Source organism: Papilio xuthus, unplaced genomic scaffold, assembly GCF_000836235.2.
Source record: "Papilio xuthus unplaced genomic scaffold, Pxut_1.1 DF825752.1, whole genome shotgun sequence".
Taxonomy (NCBI): Eukaryota; Metazoa; Arthropoda; class Insecta; order Lepidoptera; family Papilionidae; genus Papilio; species Papilio xuthus.
This window is the reverse complement of record NW_013532897.1, coordinates 657,008-675,237: the sequence shown is the minus strand read 5'-3', so window position 1 is coordinate 675,237 and position 18,230 is coordinate 657,008. Positions and strand designations below refer to the sequence as shown.

At 34.8% G+C, this 18,230-nt stretch overlaps 2 protein-coding genes across 3 annotated transcripts; one reads left to right on the top strand and one right to left on the bottom strand.

Moving 5' to 3' along the window:
• Positions 1-1,025: 1,025 nt before the first annotated feature.
• Positions 1,026-6,106, bottom strand: CycB3 (cyclin B3). Its single transcript, XM_013323296.1, has 8 exons — positions 5,935-6,106; positions 5,440-5,740; positions 4,306-4,586; positions 3,251-3,470; positions 2,573-2,827; positions 2,106-2,261; positions 1,584-1,758; positions 1,026-1,283 (listed from the first exon to the last, which is right to left on the bottom strand). Exons 2-8 carry the CDS (start codon positions 5,731-5,733, stop codon positions 1,108-1,110), a joined length of 1,557 nt encoding a protein of 518 aa, XP_013178750.1. The 5' UTR covers positions 5,734-5,740; positions 5,935-6,106; the 3' UTR covers positions 1,026-1,107.
• A 302-nt stretch (positions 6,107-6,408) lies between these two features.
• Positions 6,409-14,673, top strand: Pex1 (peroxisomal biogenesis factor 1). 2 transcript variants are annotated; one of them, XM_013323294.1, is made up of 13 exons: positions 6,409-6,714; positions 6,799-7,017; positions 7,252-8,356; positions 8,777-9,017; positions 9,307-9,460; positions 9,841-10,009; positions 10,315-10,463; positions 10,845-11,044; positions 11,514-11,573; positions 11,891-12,077; positions 12,603-12,761; positions 13,072-13,190; positions 13,882-14,673. In XM_013323294.1, the coding sequence occupies exons 1-13, from the start codon at positions 6,622-6,624 to the stop codon at positions 13,967-13,969; spliced, it is 2,943 nt and encodes a 980-aa protein (XP_013178748.1). In that variant the 5' UTR covers positions 6,409-6,621; the 3' UTR covers positions 13,970-14,673. The 2 variants fall into 2 exon arrangements, with proteins under 2 accessions (XP_013178748.1, XP_013178749.1); XM_013323295.1 differs by lacking the exons at positions 12,603-12,761; positions 13,072-13,190; positions 13,882-14,673 and having other exon boundaries at positions 6,410-6,714; positions 11,514-11,587; positions 11,891-11,978.
• Positions 14,674-18,230: the final 3,557 nt, after the last annotated feature.

Below are 18,230 nucleotides of genomic sequence, written 5' to 3'. Positions count from 1 at the left end.
CAAAATACAATTTACGAATAACTTTCCAATCTGTTATATGAATTATTAAACATTTAAGCGTGAATTTTAATATCAACGAACGAATCTCATTAATTTAAAATGATTTATAATATTTAATATAAATAAATATTAGGCGGGAGATTTTCAAATATGCATTTGCAAATTGAAACAGTTTCAAGCATTTAAAACAGCTTTATTTGTAAAAACAACAGCAACACATGCGCTAACGGAGGTCATATGGGATGATTGATTTGGTCTTTTTTGGTACATTTAACATTGAAGTAACATCAATGGAAACTTTGTTTCTCTAGCTAGTCTCAAATGTTCATACATTAAGAGGATGAAACCTCGAGTCTATTCAGTGTCCCCGTCTGCCACAATGTATGGCTCAACTCATTCATATAACACACACACACTCACACACAACACACATCTTCTACAATACTCAATGCAAATGGCAATGTGTTACGTTTCACGCTTTTATTCATTAACTAAATTGGACCATTCTGATCGTGTCTAGTCCCCAGTTGTCTTAATTCAACTATCTCACATTTCTACTAACCTATTTATACTAACTACGATATTGAAAGATTTCCAATATCAACTTTTAACAGTAAGAAAATACTCCATATCTTGAACGAAATTTAAGTCTTTTTGCCAGACCTTTTTTTTCTCATAAATTTAATATAATGCTATTACAATCCTACAAGAAACGATCTCTTACTTCTGAAAGTCTTTGTGCAGGATTCTAAACATTTTACTAACATAAAGTGTAAAACAATAAGAAGACATCAAATTATCAAGAACATTACACATCTACAATTTTCATTAAATTAAGTAACTTACAGTTTAAATGTATAGATTCTCATAAATCCATGAAACAATAGTTTAAGCGCAGCCCGAGTGGCACCTTACTTTGTATAACACAACTGATTTACCAAAATAATTAACAAATAGTTCCTCGATCAGTAGAAACTGTCCAATATAAACTTAGTGTATAAATACAATTTGTGAGTGCACGTTAATTAGCTAGGATAATTAGTCTAACGTTTAAGTAATTTGGACCCACCTGAGCAGTTTGTGCAGTAAAGTGCCCCGGGGCGCGCCTCAGCTGGTGGTGAGGGTGGCGAGGGCGCTGTCCTCCACCAGCGGTAACTTCGCCACTTCAAAGAACGTCGTGTGCGAGTACTTGTTGCGCACTGTGCTGATCGCCGACTTGGGCTTCTTGTGCAGCGCCGCGTTCTGCGCCAGCACCACCGGCATTATGTCCTCCAAACTGTAGCCTGGAATATCGAATTTAAATAATTTACATCCCAAAAAAATACTGCAAAAGTGTGCTATTAAAACAAAAGCCAAATATGTACACAAAATAACCCAATATTGACATGTATATCAGTAAATGAAAACAAAAACATAACATATAATCAAATTTATCACATAGATGGATAAATACATGCAATAGCAAAGTGCTTTGTTGCCATAAACTTTGCCATACTGTGACTGGATTCATCATTGAGTTTGTTCTTGTTCAGTCAGCAGAAAGGCATTGATTGTGAGATGCGTTAGCATGTATGCGTACGTACCGGTGTAGTACTGCAGCGCCGGTGTCCAGGAGCCGAGGGACTTAATGCGCAGCGCGATGTAGAGCGCGGCGGCGGCCATCTTGCTGTCCGAGTGCGCCACCAGCGTGTACTCCAGCAGGCACTGCTCCAGCACGAACCGCGCCAGCGTCAGCGTCGGCATCGACACGCGCGCGCACTGCGACACATGCAACACACACCGTTACTTTAACCAAATACATACAACCTGGAAATACCACAGCTGCAACTAAACACACTAATAAATAAATAATCAACTTTTGTGATTACACTTTTCATCATCATCAACTCACTGTACATCCCCATTGAGGGGTTAGGAGCCTAGCCTACGTTAGGGGTGACTAGGCCATAATCAATGGTTGCCCAGTGCAGGTTGGCTGAATATATTTTGAATTACTTCACAAATATGTGCAGGTTCTTACTAGGAAACCCAAAAAAACACCACGAATGATTATCTCTTGATAGGACAGTGAGAAGTAATTGAATATGAAATGTACATATACTCACCCTGGCATATCTCCTGAGGAAACTGTAGGAGAGCGGGATGCCGAGGTCGAAGTCCACCACCCTTAGGATGTTGATCTCCATCTTGAGCAGCTGCGCCAGGGTGTACGCGCCGTCGCAGATGTACAGGAAGTCGTCCACCGTGGGCGGGATGCGCTCCTGTAACATCAAACATTAATATACAGACTAAGATACAAATTACTTTTTATTTAATTGTTAAAAAATCGGGTACATGTAATATGCTTAACAAAAAAACTTGGTCCATGATTTCTGTCTACCCCTCTGGGTTACGGGATTATGTTGTTGTTGTAAAAAGAAAATGATCAAAAAAGGATCATTTCTGTCAGTTTGTTTTAAAACGGATATGGATATTCTCATTTCTTTCAATAAGAACTTGTAACTTACTCCAATAAGACTTCTCATAAACCAACAAGATGTAGTCAATCAAATAAAGACTTGGAATTTCTTACATCAAACTTGGAAGCAATGAAGAGTGCGGATGCTCCCAGGAGTTGCAGCTCTTCTTTAGTCAGATGCTCCCTCTCCGGTTTCGTCTTAGTGGACCTGGTGAGGAAGAGGTCCACCAGCTTCACAGCCAGGTACAGTGTCTCATGGTTCAGCTCGAAGCTCTCCTGCACCTCTACCATCCAGTCCACGAGGAGTGCCCGCATCCACGATGTGATGTCTTTCAGACGTTGTAGGTAGTCATCAATAGGGAACAAACGCTGAAATTATGAACAAAAATATTTTTTTTAAGATCTAAACTCTCACACTCTAGTGTAAACAAAAAAAAAATAATTTACAGGACATTCCATCTTCATGTCCTTAATAAAAATTTTGATTGAACATAACATCTGATTTTTACATTCCAATTGTGCCCAAGTGATTTTTTAACTTCCATACTTATTGGGACATGCAATCTTATAATTTAATTAAAAAAAAGTTTCATAAAAGTGTGACTTATGTTGGGTAGTGAGCGGCAGTGTCGATTGGAGTCATCGTAGACGATTTTTTGCCAACTGGACTAAAGTAGGATGATGTTTAAGAGAATCAAAAATTGACAAGCATGTATACATTGATTTATAAAGGTGGAAAATATTATATGCCTAGATTTAATGTGACAGTCATTTGCCGTGTTGTATGCTCACCTCCCTACTCTTCAAGTAGTTGAAGATGTCCATGGCATAGTTGGAGACCTGGAAGGGGTCATTCCAGTTCTCGCGGTCAATATCGGCGACGCCATCGGGCACGCGATGCGGCTCCTCGCGCTCCTCATCCAGGGACCTGTTCAGTGAGTCGTCGAGATTCACCTTGTTCAGCTTCTCACTAATCGCCTTGTATTCCTCCTTTGTTATATCGGACGGAGTTCTGTAAGTTATTTTTAAATTTTTGAGATATGCATAAAAGTATAAAAGACCTGTTTACAAGTAATATTTTCTTTATAATCTATCTAATGCTGTGCATAGATTTGGAAAGAAAGAACAGAGGGTTTAGATAATTAAATAATATAAAATAAATTTTTGACCTACTTTGAAATACCAGGCATAAATACTACAATAAAAAATAAGATAACTAAAAAATGGCTTGTCAATTTATCATTAAAAAAAATCGACCAGATGGTGATTATTCTCTTTGGGTTTAAAAAAGTACTACTAGCCCTTGATGATGTGCTAATTAACTAGGTCACCACTTACATTGGTGCTGCATATAATAAATTTTGCCAATGTCTACTTTGGTAAGTAGGTTATGGGAGATTGTAGCTCAAAAATTAAAAGTAAACTTTGAATTTAGTTAATGTTTAAAAGTCCAAATCATTAAAATTACATAAACAGATAAAAATATAATTTAAATATTGTGAGGTAAACTTGACAGATAAAATGTTGTTGCAATGACCACTTTTGTTGATAAACAATAACAAGTCATGTAGGTTATTAGTTGATTGTATGGAAATGTCAAAATGGATGAGTCACAATATGAATGTAACATAAGTCAATGTTGAGTGTGTGTTACTTGAAAGTGAATGTTACTTTTGCTTGCAAAATATAAAGTTTTGTATTTAACTTTATTTATAATTTAATCAACTGAGATTAGTTAGTAATTTTTTTTATTCATTGATAAAGTAGTAAATATTTGTCAATGTATATTTGTATTTTGTAATGTATTTTTTTCTTAAATAATTAAGTTAAAATCTGAAAACACTAACATATTTTCCAAAGCAGTAACATATAGGGAAGGCTCTCCAGACACATCACTTCTGCCAGATTTTGTTGAGTTTTGACTTTGATTCTGTTCTTTGTTTTCATTGCTGATAGATTTCCTTTCAATATTCTTCAGTATTCCATTTTTTGCCCGTGTTGCAACTGGCTTTGGTGGATCCTTGGCAAAATGTTTCTGAATTGATTCCAAGGCATTTGTGGCTGCCTTTTGAATTTGTTTACTTTTTGTTGTTTTGTTGTTGACAATAGTTGGCTGGGGCTTGATGCTCTAAAACATTAATTTAATTCAATTGCATACATTTTATAATGTCATTATTATTTGCAGCATGTTTTATAAGTTCTAAATATTTTGTAAAAGAACAATAATTTTACAATTTTGATTCTTAATTTTACTACAAAGATTGTTTGCTTGGAATAGAAATGCAATATATTTACATAGGTATTTACATTATTTTCACAAGACCATGTAGATATGTTTATATAGAACACATTGCACATGTGCCTTACAATTTAGTAAAATTGAAAATTATGAGATATCTTAGAAAAGAAACTGATAAATGGAAATGTGGTGATTGGTTAGGATTTCATAAAATCTTAGGTAAAATACATTAGAAAATTGGTAAATTTCAATTTAAGATCAGATTAGTCACTAAACCCTAGATAATCTTTAACCTTATATTGTAGTAATTAATATCTGAGGCTGAGCAAGTTTTTCTTCAATTGATAATTAGCAAAATAAGCATAACAGGGTTGTAAGGCTGACTTAATAGTGTGCTCATCCACTCAAATTGCTTAAAATTCATGCATAAACATGATAAAACGGTTTATAATCATTTAGCAAGCAAATTAACATCTAGCACATGGCGCTTTTGAATGGTGTATTGTGTTAATTCGGTTTATCTCCTTTGGCAAATGCTAAATGCAAAAAATTGCATGCTGTCAATTTTTGGAGGGAAAGGTCATTAACCTGTAGACGTTATATTTTTCACATAAATTAGCCGTGCAGTAATGTGATTTGACCCTTAATTTGATGTCGATAAATAGATCAGATGTATGTAAATGTAAATAATCAAGTACCCACAAAAATATGTGATAAAAAATTTGTATGGGCCATTACTAACCTTGACTGTTGGGAGCAATTTGCTTTCCACCGTTACTTTTTTCAGCGCCGTAACTTTGTCGTTGGTTGCTGTAGACTTGTTGAAGGCATTCGTAATGTCCCCAAAGGCTGCCCTCTTTGCAGTCATATTTTTCAGGGGACTATCTGCTTTTCTCTTGTTTGTAACTTTCAAATTGTCTTTATATGTTTTCAGAGTAGCCATCTGCTTACTCCTCGTCGTGATGCCTTGATTCATGATGCTGTTAATATTCTCATTGACGCCGGTCGACTTCGATGCCAACCTTGTTGGCGCCATTGCGTACCTACGAGTACACAACCTTTCTAACATTACAAAACGAATATCACACAATCGCTAAATAATTAGCGTGCTATTGTCGTTATACAAAACATAATATTTGTAACTGATAAGTTAACGATCAAAAATGGTGGCAAAACAATTGAAGATGTACATGTTTATCACACATCATTAGAAATTAAATACATAATTGATACTCACAATTTCTAGACGGCGGCGGCCGTTTTGTTGTAAAGTGTTAGCTAATTTTAAAATTTAAATAGCCCTATCACTATTTGTCAATGTAAAATATTCTAAATATATTTTCCAAACGTTATTTCAACTCAACTGAAATGAACATTCTACAAAAACCGTTGCTTCAAAATTCTATTGGCATATGATTGGCCAATGCCGAAGAAGCAGCTGAAAACGATCAGTTTCACGCAAAACGTTCGTTGAGACTAAAGTTAACCAAACACAAAAAAAAAAATAGCTATTGCAAAGATTTTCAAAAAACTGTTTATTTAAAAACAATGTTAAATTTTTTTTAGCATAAACCTTTTAATTAAATGAAAATATTTGCTCTTAATACCCAACATAAGGTGACATAATCGATGAAATTTCTTTTAGCTTTCTTTTACCTTCTACAATAAGAGACAACAATTAATAATTTAATAAAACCTTTTGCAATAAGCATTTTCGTCTTTTAACACTACGATTTTTTGTCATTTTTGCAGGTTTGCTCTCAAGCTGTCAATGTCAGATCATTGTCATTAATTTCCCTTTTGAGTTATCGAGATTATTTACAATAAAAGTTATATTGTAAAAACTTTTTGCGTTAGTTCGTGTAAGCCTAATACTGTGTAAATATAAAGCGAAACAAAACTGTTACACGTCTTTGTGTTCAATATGTTAGGCGGTCTAAGGCTTAGAGTGTCGTATACCTACGAGAGATCTTGTTTTGCTTATATCAGTCCAAAGTACAGTACAAATAATGAACAGGTACGCAATAAGACGAGATCCTTTTAAAAGTTTTGACCCATCAAATAATTATTGTTTTTAACCCTCCTTTTCTTTCAATTTCAGTCACAATGTGTACAAGTTCTTATAAAGGAGAAGCAGATATTCTTATGGGTGGTATTCAGTAGTAACATCCCTGAGGGTTACATCGCCTGTAATCCTATATATTGCAAGCTTGTAGGTCTGGATGAAGGCAGTGAGGTTTTTGTCTCACCATACATGAATATTAAGATTTTGGATGAGTTATTTATTGATACCGAAAGCCCAGATGATCAAGAGATACTAGTAAGACAAATTACTTTGTAAAAAAAACAACATATTGTGTAATGTAACCTTATTGTTCTTTTAACTTGGTGTTAGCATTTTTGCAATGGTGTATACCACATAAATCTTTTATCTTTAGTTAATATTATCTTCAAGCTGTAATAAATAAATTTCTCCCAATATTTTTAGTAATAACAGTAACTTTAATATTTTTTAAAATTAACCAACATGCAATAATAATGATTTAATTTTCAGGAGCACAATGTAGAAATATTACAACTGAGAATACTTGATCAACTTAGACTTGTTGTAGCAAATCAAAAGGCAATAGTATGGATATCAACATCAATGCCTATTATTTTTACACCGAAACAAACTGGTATCATTGTGAATCACAGTCGAGTTGTTGTCAAAATAGATGCATTTAATTGTTTTCATAAAACTGTCACATATCCTGCAATTCTACCTAAAGATACTGATACAAAATTTAATAATATAGGCATTATTAATAATGCACTTTTAGAGCCTTATTTAAATGTAGCAAAACGGCTAGTTTTAAGAGCTTTGCCTATAGATAGTGATGGTAAAAAGAACCTTATACATCCATATACAGTATTTGTACATGAAGATTTAATTGATGTTAAATATAAGACTTTAACGGTTATATTAGCTACAATGGAACATATTCCGTCTATATTGAAAGATAATACTGACGAAGACAGTGATAATTATAGCAAAATAGATGGTATCTGTGTGGAAATAGTGCCTATTGATAATGTCATCTTTAGAAGTCTTTGTCACGAATATTATAATATAAATATACCAACAGTACTTTTACCAAAAGCTTTAAATGCTATTATAAATATAGAGAATGGTACTAAAATTATATTTAACGTAATAGGTGATAAAGTGGATCATCCTGTACATGTAGATATTGTGACGTATTCAGATAAAATCGAAACAGAAATTGATGTGATTGAAAAGTTTAAGAAATGTGTAGTAGAAAATACGCATTCGGGTAAAAAGTTTCTTATAAACCATAATATGGTGAAAGAGAACACTCAAGTTAGTTCTGGTTATATACAATTTAAACTTAAACCGGATAGTATAAAATATACAATGCTTAATTCTGAGTCGTTTAGACATTGCACTGTAGCGGCTAAATGTCTTACAGATTGTGAACTTTCTCTTCCAAAACCTGTTATTTCTAATCTAGAATATGATTACAAAAATTACTGTAGAAGTATAAAATCTGTACAAAGTCTAGTTGAGAAGGTAGTGCTGCATTTACAATTTGAAATTCATCGAGAAGCTAATTTCAAAGGTGTGTCGGAGATAAAGAGTAATGTGCTTGTGACTGGTGAGTTTTTTTACTATTTTTATTGAAAAAATCCATCAATATTATATAAAGGATAATAATAAGTGATAATCTATACCGTTTTTCAATCCATGGTTTCCGAGACCAAAATCTCTGTATTTAACATAATGTCATCTTTGACAAAATAGGGATAAAATTTGTTTTACATAGGGATTTTGGTATCAGAAACTCTCGGTTAATATAAATACTATTTTTTAATTATATATATATATACTGACTGTAGCCCGCGACTCCGTCACCGCGGAATGAAATAAGAAAATAATTAGTAGCCTCTGTGTACTTGAAGACTGTATTTCTTTAGCCCTTCTGAAGATACCTTTAAACATCCATCCATTCATCCATCCATTCGCATTTATCATATTAGTAAGATTAGTATGACTAATTCATTGTAATATTTTTCAGGTCTAAGTGGTACAGGTAAATCAAGTCTATGTCACATAGTTCAGAAGGAGTTGACCGTGTGGTCAAATATACTGCACTGTCGATCACTGAAAGGTCGGAAGGATATCCCGGAGGTGCTGGGCAAAGCTATCCTGATGTGTCAGGAGCACAGTCCTGCGGTACTTGTGTGTGATGATCTGGATGCATTAGTACCAGCTAATGTAGAAGGTGCTTCACCCCAAGATATAGCATATTATCAAAGGTAAATTATTTATTTTCAATTTTTTAGTGCTAATTTGTTTAAAAATATATTGTCATGATTTTTTTGGTTCATTAAAAAATTTATATGTCTAATATAAACTTCATGGAAATTTTACAGTAATTTAGAACACAGGTATTTTTTTTTTTAATGTATGTTAAGTTTCGATTTTTGTCTGTTGTCTGATTTACATATATATATATATTTTTTTTTGAAATAAAAATCATAGAATATAATGAAAACATTGAAATTTGCTTAAATTTATTACTTATAATATTGTAACAATTATCAGACTAGCAGTGGTACTGAAGCACGTGCTGCAGACGTGCTCGGGCGTGTGCGTGCTGATGACGTCACTCACCATGAACTCCCTCCATCCCATATTGCGTCAGTTCAACGGCAAGCCATTGTTCACTGCACACTTTGATATACCTGAATTAGAACAGGTAATCCAGTGAATCTATAAGGTTTTAAAACCTATTTAAACAATCTTAGTTTACACAATTTAGTTCCTTTCCTACTCTTTTCTTATAAGGAAATGTTGGGAAGATGTGGATTTGATAGAGGAGGGGATGGGGAAGGGGATCATTTTATTTTCTGTGCATCCCCTCCTCCATTGTTAAAAAGGAGGTAATGCATCTGGAATTGTAGATGTCCATGGGTATCGGTAGCTTCGCTATCAGCTGAGAAGTTACATAATCCCTGGATAACATAGGTTCCGCGGACGAATTCAAGGACAACTGTTTATATCATAGCTATTATTAAGTATTACAACTCCCTTCTATGTCGGTGTAACCGTTTTTTTATGAATTCAATGTGTTAACAGGAGGATAGGATAGAAGTATTCAAGCATTTGATAAATGATAAAATACGTTCGTCATTCGAAGTGGAGGAGGATGACGTGATCAAGATGGCGATGGAGACCGCCGGCTGCACTCTCAGAGATCTCACAGACTATCTCAACAAAAAAATATTCAAGGCTGTTAAGAAAAAAAGTTAGTTTAAAAGAGATTGCATACAAATTATTTCGTATACCTAAAAATATGAACATCGATTTATTTTAAAAATATGAACATCGATTTATTTTAAAAATATGAACATCGATTTATTTTAATAAACAGAAAAAAAATCAGACTCAGATTTCCTTTTATTTTTTAGGCAAAAAAACAAAAACTTTAAAGCATATTATGGATTACTTTTTTTTAATTCTGCGCTGACGAAGTCACGAGCGACTGATAGTAACAGATTAAAACAATGTTCTTTCTCTTGCATGTTTTTGATGAAAATGTTTATATTACAGATGCTCAATCTGAGGATACAAAGCCGAGGTTGGTAGAAGACATCACAAAGGACGAGGAGAAAGCGAAAGAGTTTGATATCTGGGGTCCAGTGGGGGGAATGGCCGAGGTGAAGCAAGCGCTCACTGAATGCATATTCTGGCCAATGATGGTGAGTTATAATCACTTACATTTGATGACATGACCTAAAGTTTTTTTTTTACTTTTATATTCATTTAGTACTAACTATTGCCCCTGAATTTGTCTGCATGTAAAAAAAATAGTAGTCTATGTGTTCTTCCCGACTATTTTCTACATGTATGCCAAAATTCAGAGAGATACATTCAGCTGTTGTGGAGATACCTTCTATCAATCATCCATCCATCCATCCAAACATTCGCATTTATAATATTAGTAAGGATTAGTATGATAAAGTTAGTAAATATGTAAAAATACTCTGGAATATGTATGCAAAAGTGAAATTATCTCTCTATCTCTCTCTCTCCAACCATGATTACATTCACTATCTCTCTCTCGTCTGAGTATCGTGCAGTACCCCGCACTGTTCGCGTCTACGTCCACGTCCGCGTCGTGCGGCGTGCTGCTGTACGGGCCGCCGGGCGCGGGCAAGTCGCACGTGGGCTCGTGTCTGGCGCGTCTCGCTCACGTCACGCTGCTCACTGTGAAGGGTCCCGAGCTGCTCTCCAAATATATAGGACAGAGCGAGAAAGCGGTCAGAGATGTCTTTGATAAGTGAGTTCTGACACTTTACATTACAACTTTGGCTATTACCACAGGAACATTTGTATTTTGCATTTTTAACAACTTATTTCTAGATAATAGGAAGATTTTTTTATAAAGTCTTTTATAAATGTCTGACTGATGGTTTCTGAGATAAAATCTATAATATATTAATATTATAAAGAGTTTGTTTGTTTAAACGCGCTTATCTCAGGAACTACTGGTCCTATTTGAAAAATTCTTTTTTTGTTGGATAGTCCATTTATAGAGAAAATCTTTAAGATATTTAATATTATGCTGCGACCAATAGTTTTTTTAATTCTGGACGGAGTCGCGGGTGACAGCTAGTCTCTGTATAAAGCATCGTCATCTCTGACACAATCTTTGAAAAAACGCAGATAAGTTTTGTATGGGGAATTTTGGTTTCAGAAACCTACGATTAATACTTGGTAAAATGATTTTTTATTAATGAATTTCTCAGAGCCGACATGAAGCGGCCGTGCATCCTGTTCTTCGATGAATTCGACAGCCTCGCGCCCAAGTAAGTCGCATATTGTAAGTACATCTTTGTACGTTGCTACTTACATCCTTGTTACACTCAGAGTCCTTCTATAATCACTAAGGGAGTTTCTTTAATATCTAGTGTATATATCAGCTGCCTTTTATATCGTAAGGTGGCAATCAAGACATCTGAACTTGACCGAAATAGCGAAGCGACCACGACCTGTAAAAAACTGTAATTTGCAGATGCATCTCCTACCTTTATTTGAAGGAGAAGGTGCACAAAAAGAGAGTATTTCCCCTTGATATGTGTCGAAAGAGAGATAATTGAGGTGTTTGTTGTGCGGTGTGAGACAGACGCGGTCACGACTCCACGGGTGTAACGGACCGCGTGGTGAACCAGCTGCTGTCCCGCATGGACGGGGCGGAGGGGGGCGCGCGCGGGCCCGTGCTGGCCGCCACCTCCCGCCCCGACCTGCTCGACCCCGCGCTGCTGCGTCCCGGCCGACTGCACATACATCTCTACTGCCCCCTGCCCACACTGGTACACCACCCACACACCTCCCACCCCCCACACATCTTTGCGTTAAAACTGAAAGAACGAGAAATTTGATTCGATGTTTTATCAACCGTAATAAGTGACGACATCAACAAAACACAAGCGCGATGTAATAGACCGGTAGCGCCATCTATATTTACATTAATATAAATACAGGAAAATGCTTTAACAAAGACTTAGAGTGCTGTCAGATTTTCTCGCTTAAAAACAAAATAAAGTCTTATGTGATGAATGTATTTAAATAAAACCAGCAGGGAGGAAAAAGAAGGAAAGGGAGGGACTTCACTTCTCCCACGGTTGATTTTTTTAATTTTTTGATTGCATTCAGAAAATAATTAATATTCTATAGCTTCTTTGTTTATACATGATTTTAGTTACATTTATACTCGATGGATTAAAATAATTTATAGAACAAAATACTGTTGTCTTGTCACGACAAGCAGAACATTAGTCTTATTTCCGATGTGTCAAGTGAAATGACATACAATATTTTATATTATGCACTAACAGCCAGATCGTCACGAGATCCTGTTGACGTTGGCCAAGGACGTGGTCCTACATGAGGAGGTAGACCTGGCGTCGCTGGCTGCGCGCACGGAGGACTACTCCGCTGCGGACCTCAAGTCCTTGCTCATCACCGCGCAGCTCACCAGGCTGGAGAAACATCTTGTAGGTTTTATCCACATGATCATAATTTCATGTGATAATTATTTATTGAACTTGTGACTATGGGTAACTATATAAATTAAAATTAAACTTTAAAATCTGTTATAACAATAAGTTAAAACTTACCGTGGGTTTCTGAGACCAAAATACCCGTTCAAAACATATTTTTATACTGATTTTGTTTTCAGAAACCCCGCGGTGAGTCCTTTTATATTAAACGATTCTTGAAACAGTTTCCTGAATTAGAAGTTTCGTCTACTAAAACATTCAAAAATATATTTTTATCTCTATTTTATGTTATTTTTGTGCGCAGGTAAATGAAGACGGCGGCAGTATGGAGACGGTGGTAGTGCTGCAGGAGGACGTGGACTCCGCGCTGCAGGAGACCAAGCCCTCGCTCTCCAGGGAGCAGAGGCTGTTCTACGACACCATGTTAGTACTAATATATATAAAATTGTCCTACTATTTATTGAGAGATTTCAGCGAGATTCATACAGCCGTAAGTAAGATTATGCAGATAACAGTTTAGTAGCTATTTTCACTAACCAAATTAGCCGCGCGACTCTGACACCGTGCAGTCATTTTTTATTTTATATCAGAAGGTGGCAAACGAGCAAGCGGCCACCTGAAATCGCTGAAATAGCGAAGTGACCGTTGTCCATAGATATACGCAATTGCATATGCTTTGCCTACCTTTAATCGACGGAGGAGAGGATGCACAGAAAGAAAATATCTTCCCTTTCCATGCATCCTCTCATCCGGAAAGTCCACTTCCACCTCCCATCATTTCCTTATAAGAAAAAGGATGGGAAGGGAAAAAGACTCACACTCATCAGACTGCACGCGGAATAGCTTCCACTTGACGCGTGTCTTCTGTATGGTCGTGGTATTTCACCGGGCGAGCCGGGACAATTCGTGCGGAGATGTTAAAGCTCGCTCTACCACTTTTACCAATTCTGAACAGTAGTGCGGTTATCTGCAAAGTGGAAATTGCATCTAATTTTCACTGTCATAAAAAAAGCAATACAAAATCTAAATATTTTTTTAATGCATGGCTAATAGATACTAAGCATTTACTTAAATGTTTTGTTTTTAATCTGTTGTGTTCTCCCCCCCCCCACAGTTACCGCAGGTTCCGTGGAGAGACGCTGTCCACTGAGCAGCGTCAGCTCTCGCAGCTGATGCACAAACAGAGAGTCACATTAGCCTAGTCTATACAAACTAGACTAGACCTCACTCTGATACACTTCATTCTAATTTCAAAATTAACAAATATCACTATTTGATACATTTTTAACTGTGTAAAGATTTTTTCGAGGTTATTTGACACATTTTTTTACCATTTGTTGGAAAACTAGCAAGATGTTACTTGAATTCGCCGAAATAGCGAATAATCGATGGTGACGGACAGAAAGATAATTTTCTACGCATACCAATCAATTCCACTTCCCCTTCATTACCATTCCTTATAATAAAATGAGGAAAAAACACTAAAATTGTATTTTTTCTCTGTTTAATTTTTGATAATTTTGCTTACTGTGAATATTTTAAGGAAGGTTATTAATATATGACAGCTTAAAATCACCAAAGACCATATTTGTTAATGTTTAACAAAATAAATACATCTTTTACTTTTTTTTTGTATAATTATTAAAGGGTATTAGTATATTTTAAAGTTATTTAAGTGAATTTAAGATACTAAAGTGAAAGTTAATAGAAAATATTTGTATTTAACGAGGGATGGGTTTGTATATTATGGCGAGGGCACTGTCGCGCACTATTTGAAGACAATGCATTATAATTTTTTTAATATTTTTACAATACTTATAATATGCTAAAGAGATCAGAGACAGATCATCAGCTCACTATAAGTCCTCACCGAGGGGCTCGGAGTCTACCCTAAGTTAAGGGTGATCAGGCCATAGTCAACCACGCTGCCCAAGTGCGGGTTGGTTAACTTAATATACATATCTTTAAATTTCTTCTCAGATATGTGCAGGTTGCATCACGATGTTTTCCTTCACCGTAAGAACGTCGGATAAATGTACATATGTAAATCGGAAATGGAAAAACACATTGGTACATGGCGGGATTCGTACCCAGGACCTGCAGATTGCAAGTCAAGTGCTTGACCACTGAGCCACGGACGATTTTAACATGCTAGAAATGAAGGAACAAATTTATTTATAATTATAAAAAATAATTTATATGGTTGAATTTATTTGTATATTTTGTTATTTACGTGAAGGTTATTTTGATAAATAAATTACTATATTTTATTATATTTGGTTTTATTTAATAATTTAATAATAATTCGAGCAAATCTACGTTGATCTAAACATGGGTTTCTGAGACTTAGATCTATATAAACTATATTGTTCTCCCTGTCATTACCTTTACACAAAACAGAGATAACAATATGTTTTTAAACGTAGATTATACAAAAAGAAACGGTAATTAAACCAATGGTAAGACTTAGATTCCTTTAAATAAATAATTGTAAAATATCAATTAATTAACGAAGTATTCGGATAAAGTAATCAAATTTGTTTGATTTAAGACATCGAAGATCCGATACAAAGTTTGTCTGATCAATTAGTCGATATCTCGCAAGCTAATTACGCCGCGTCTCATCTCCACTCCGCGCCGCCGCCAGTACCTACTGATAAAACGTTAACCCATCAATATACAAGTCTCATTAGTGCTCTGATGTTTTAATAGTCTACGATGATAGATTCCGTATACGCTGTTTCAAATCAAGATGAAAACATTGTGTTTATTTTGATATAGCTGTCGCCCGCGACTCCGTACGCGCGGTATTAAAATTATATTTAATTCCGGGCTATGTTCTACATCTGTGCCACATTTCAGCGAGATTTTTTTAAACCGTTCCGGCCATCTAAACATGGCATTTATAATAGTCGTGTTTTTATATATCAAATGGTGGCAAATGAGCATGAGCAAATTTGCATTTACAGATGCGTAGCTTACCTTTAATCGACAGAGGAAGAAGACGCACAAAAAGATTATAAAGAAAGGGTCCTCTGTATCTCTTCCACTGCCAAATACATGTGCTCCTCCATTCCTTTGCTTATAAGAAAAGGGTAGGAAGGGGAATGAACATTGTCTTTTTGCGGGAGTTATTTTCTAGATTAATACCAAAATGTTTAAGATCACTCTATGAATTCTTATGACGTGTGTCAATCTTAAATGGAATTAAATTATTATAAAAACCATGGTAAGTATGTATGTAGATTTACAAAAAAAAAGCGAACGATTTAAATATTTAAATAATATCTCATTTCTTGATATAATTAAAACAAATATAATTACGTGGAGCGCAGCAGATAATCATGTTTTATTGAAAAACTTACGCGCGCCGCCGCGGCTGGGATTAGTTCACAACTTGCACAATAATTTAGATTGAACGATGATTCTGAGCGCGCCGACACCGACATCTTATTTGCCGCGAAATTTCACGCTGCTCACAGATACACGAATTATTTTTTAGTATTACTAGAAGTGTTTTGTAATTATAAAATATAATAGTTTAGTCTATATAGAAAAATATCTCCAATCGCAGAGAATTGACTTGACGTACCTGAAAAATCAGTGAATTTGTGAGCATTTTCAAAATAGAGATCTCAAAAAGTATCCCGTCGCTTCTGAGTCATTGCCGACACCGAACTTACGTGGGTGTAGCCGTTTTTAACTATATCCACTAATTAAACTGGACTTAAGATATAATACCTGATTTTTGAGCAAAAAAAAATTAAAACTTTAATAGAAAATTTATATTAAAAAGTATTATTGTACTTTTCATTGGCTTTGATAAAAACAGAATGTATGCAAATTTCCCTGCAGTAGATTTCAACTGTTAATTTAGCAGAGCCACATCCAGTGGGATCGTGTAGTCAATGTAACCGCATCGTGTGAAGTTTGAGCACAGTTTAATGGCTTAAGTCGCGATCGCAACAAGCTGGGTAATAAATTAAACGTGAACGCGGCCGCGGGAGGCGCTACTCATTATAAACCACTGATATCACATTAGCAGTTAATCTCAAGTTAGTTAAACTCAAGAGAACATTGATTAATTATTTCAGTGAATTTTATATATAATATAATATAATTTGTTTAACTTCAAATTCTTATGTATTATTATGTATACCAGAATATGAGATTACCAAGGAATTGATGACTATGGTCTATCATACATACACTGCCATACTTTTTATATACGTATAACCAAAACACTGACATTTGTATATTTTTAGTAACAGTTGCCAGTGACTACATCTGCGTTGAATTAAAAAAAATAGCAGTCTATATGTTCTTCCTGATTATGTTCTACATCTATTCCAAGTTTCATTAAGATCCGATTTGGAGATACCTTCTAACAAACATCTATCCATCTAAACATTCTCATTTATATTAGTAAGGAGAGTAAGATTGTAATTTTGTTAAGGTAAAAATTGTTAGACAAAGAAATCGTTACGTTAATCAAATTCCAAGAAAAGATCGCTCAAAAAATATAAAAGTTTGAAGGTGAAAATTAGGACCCTTCTGTGTTCGCGAAGAAAGCGGTTTTTATTCCGCTTAAAGTAATTATTGTATTTTTCTGAAAGAGTTTGTTAGCGGACCATTCAGCCGGGGCGCGGACGCTCTCCTGCGCCCAGGGACGGACTCAAATGTTTTTTATTTCTTTAAAAATTTAATACACAATCAACGATTAAAAAAACAAGAAGGAAAGATAGACTAGATAAAGAAAAAGGAAAGAATCATAGCAATACAACAAATGGGAGATATTAACCACTGACCTATTAAATAATTAAATATAATTACAAAATAATTTAGTGATATATCGAATAATAAAAAAATTTGCTCAAGATCCGCCTTACGACAAAACTTTACATATAGAATTTTCCTTTTATTCTAAAATATCAATTATGTTTTGAATTTGTTTTTATCATACTATACAATATATTTTATTAAATTAAATATAATACATTTTTAATGTAACCAAGTCCAACCCTCGCCGTGAACCGGAGTTTTCTTGTTTTCCTTGAGTTTTCTCGGCTTTTCTTTGCGTATTCTTTCGTTTGGTGCCGTAATTAGTTCATTCAGCACCCTCCCACATCTTGCTCTCACCCTAAATTATCTTGTTTATTGAAAACACTTTTATTATATTTTCTTTTGACTTTTCTTTCGAACTTTGAACTCGTATTAATGCGATTTTATAGGGTAAATACAATAAATAATTTTATTTATAAATTTCGGTTTGTTCCGTTCCGTGTTTATAAAAACATCTATCTTAACGATGATAGTATGTGCGGGATGTATATACGTGTATTTAACAAAGTAAATAATTAATTTGAAGAAGCAATAATTTTAATACATTTAAATTAATGAGCATAAATTAATAAGCACGAAAAAGTTATTTTGTTCCTAATTGTAATTAAGTTTTCTTGTGAC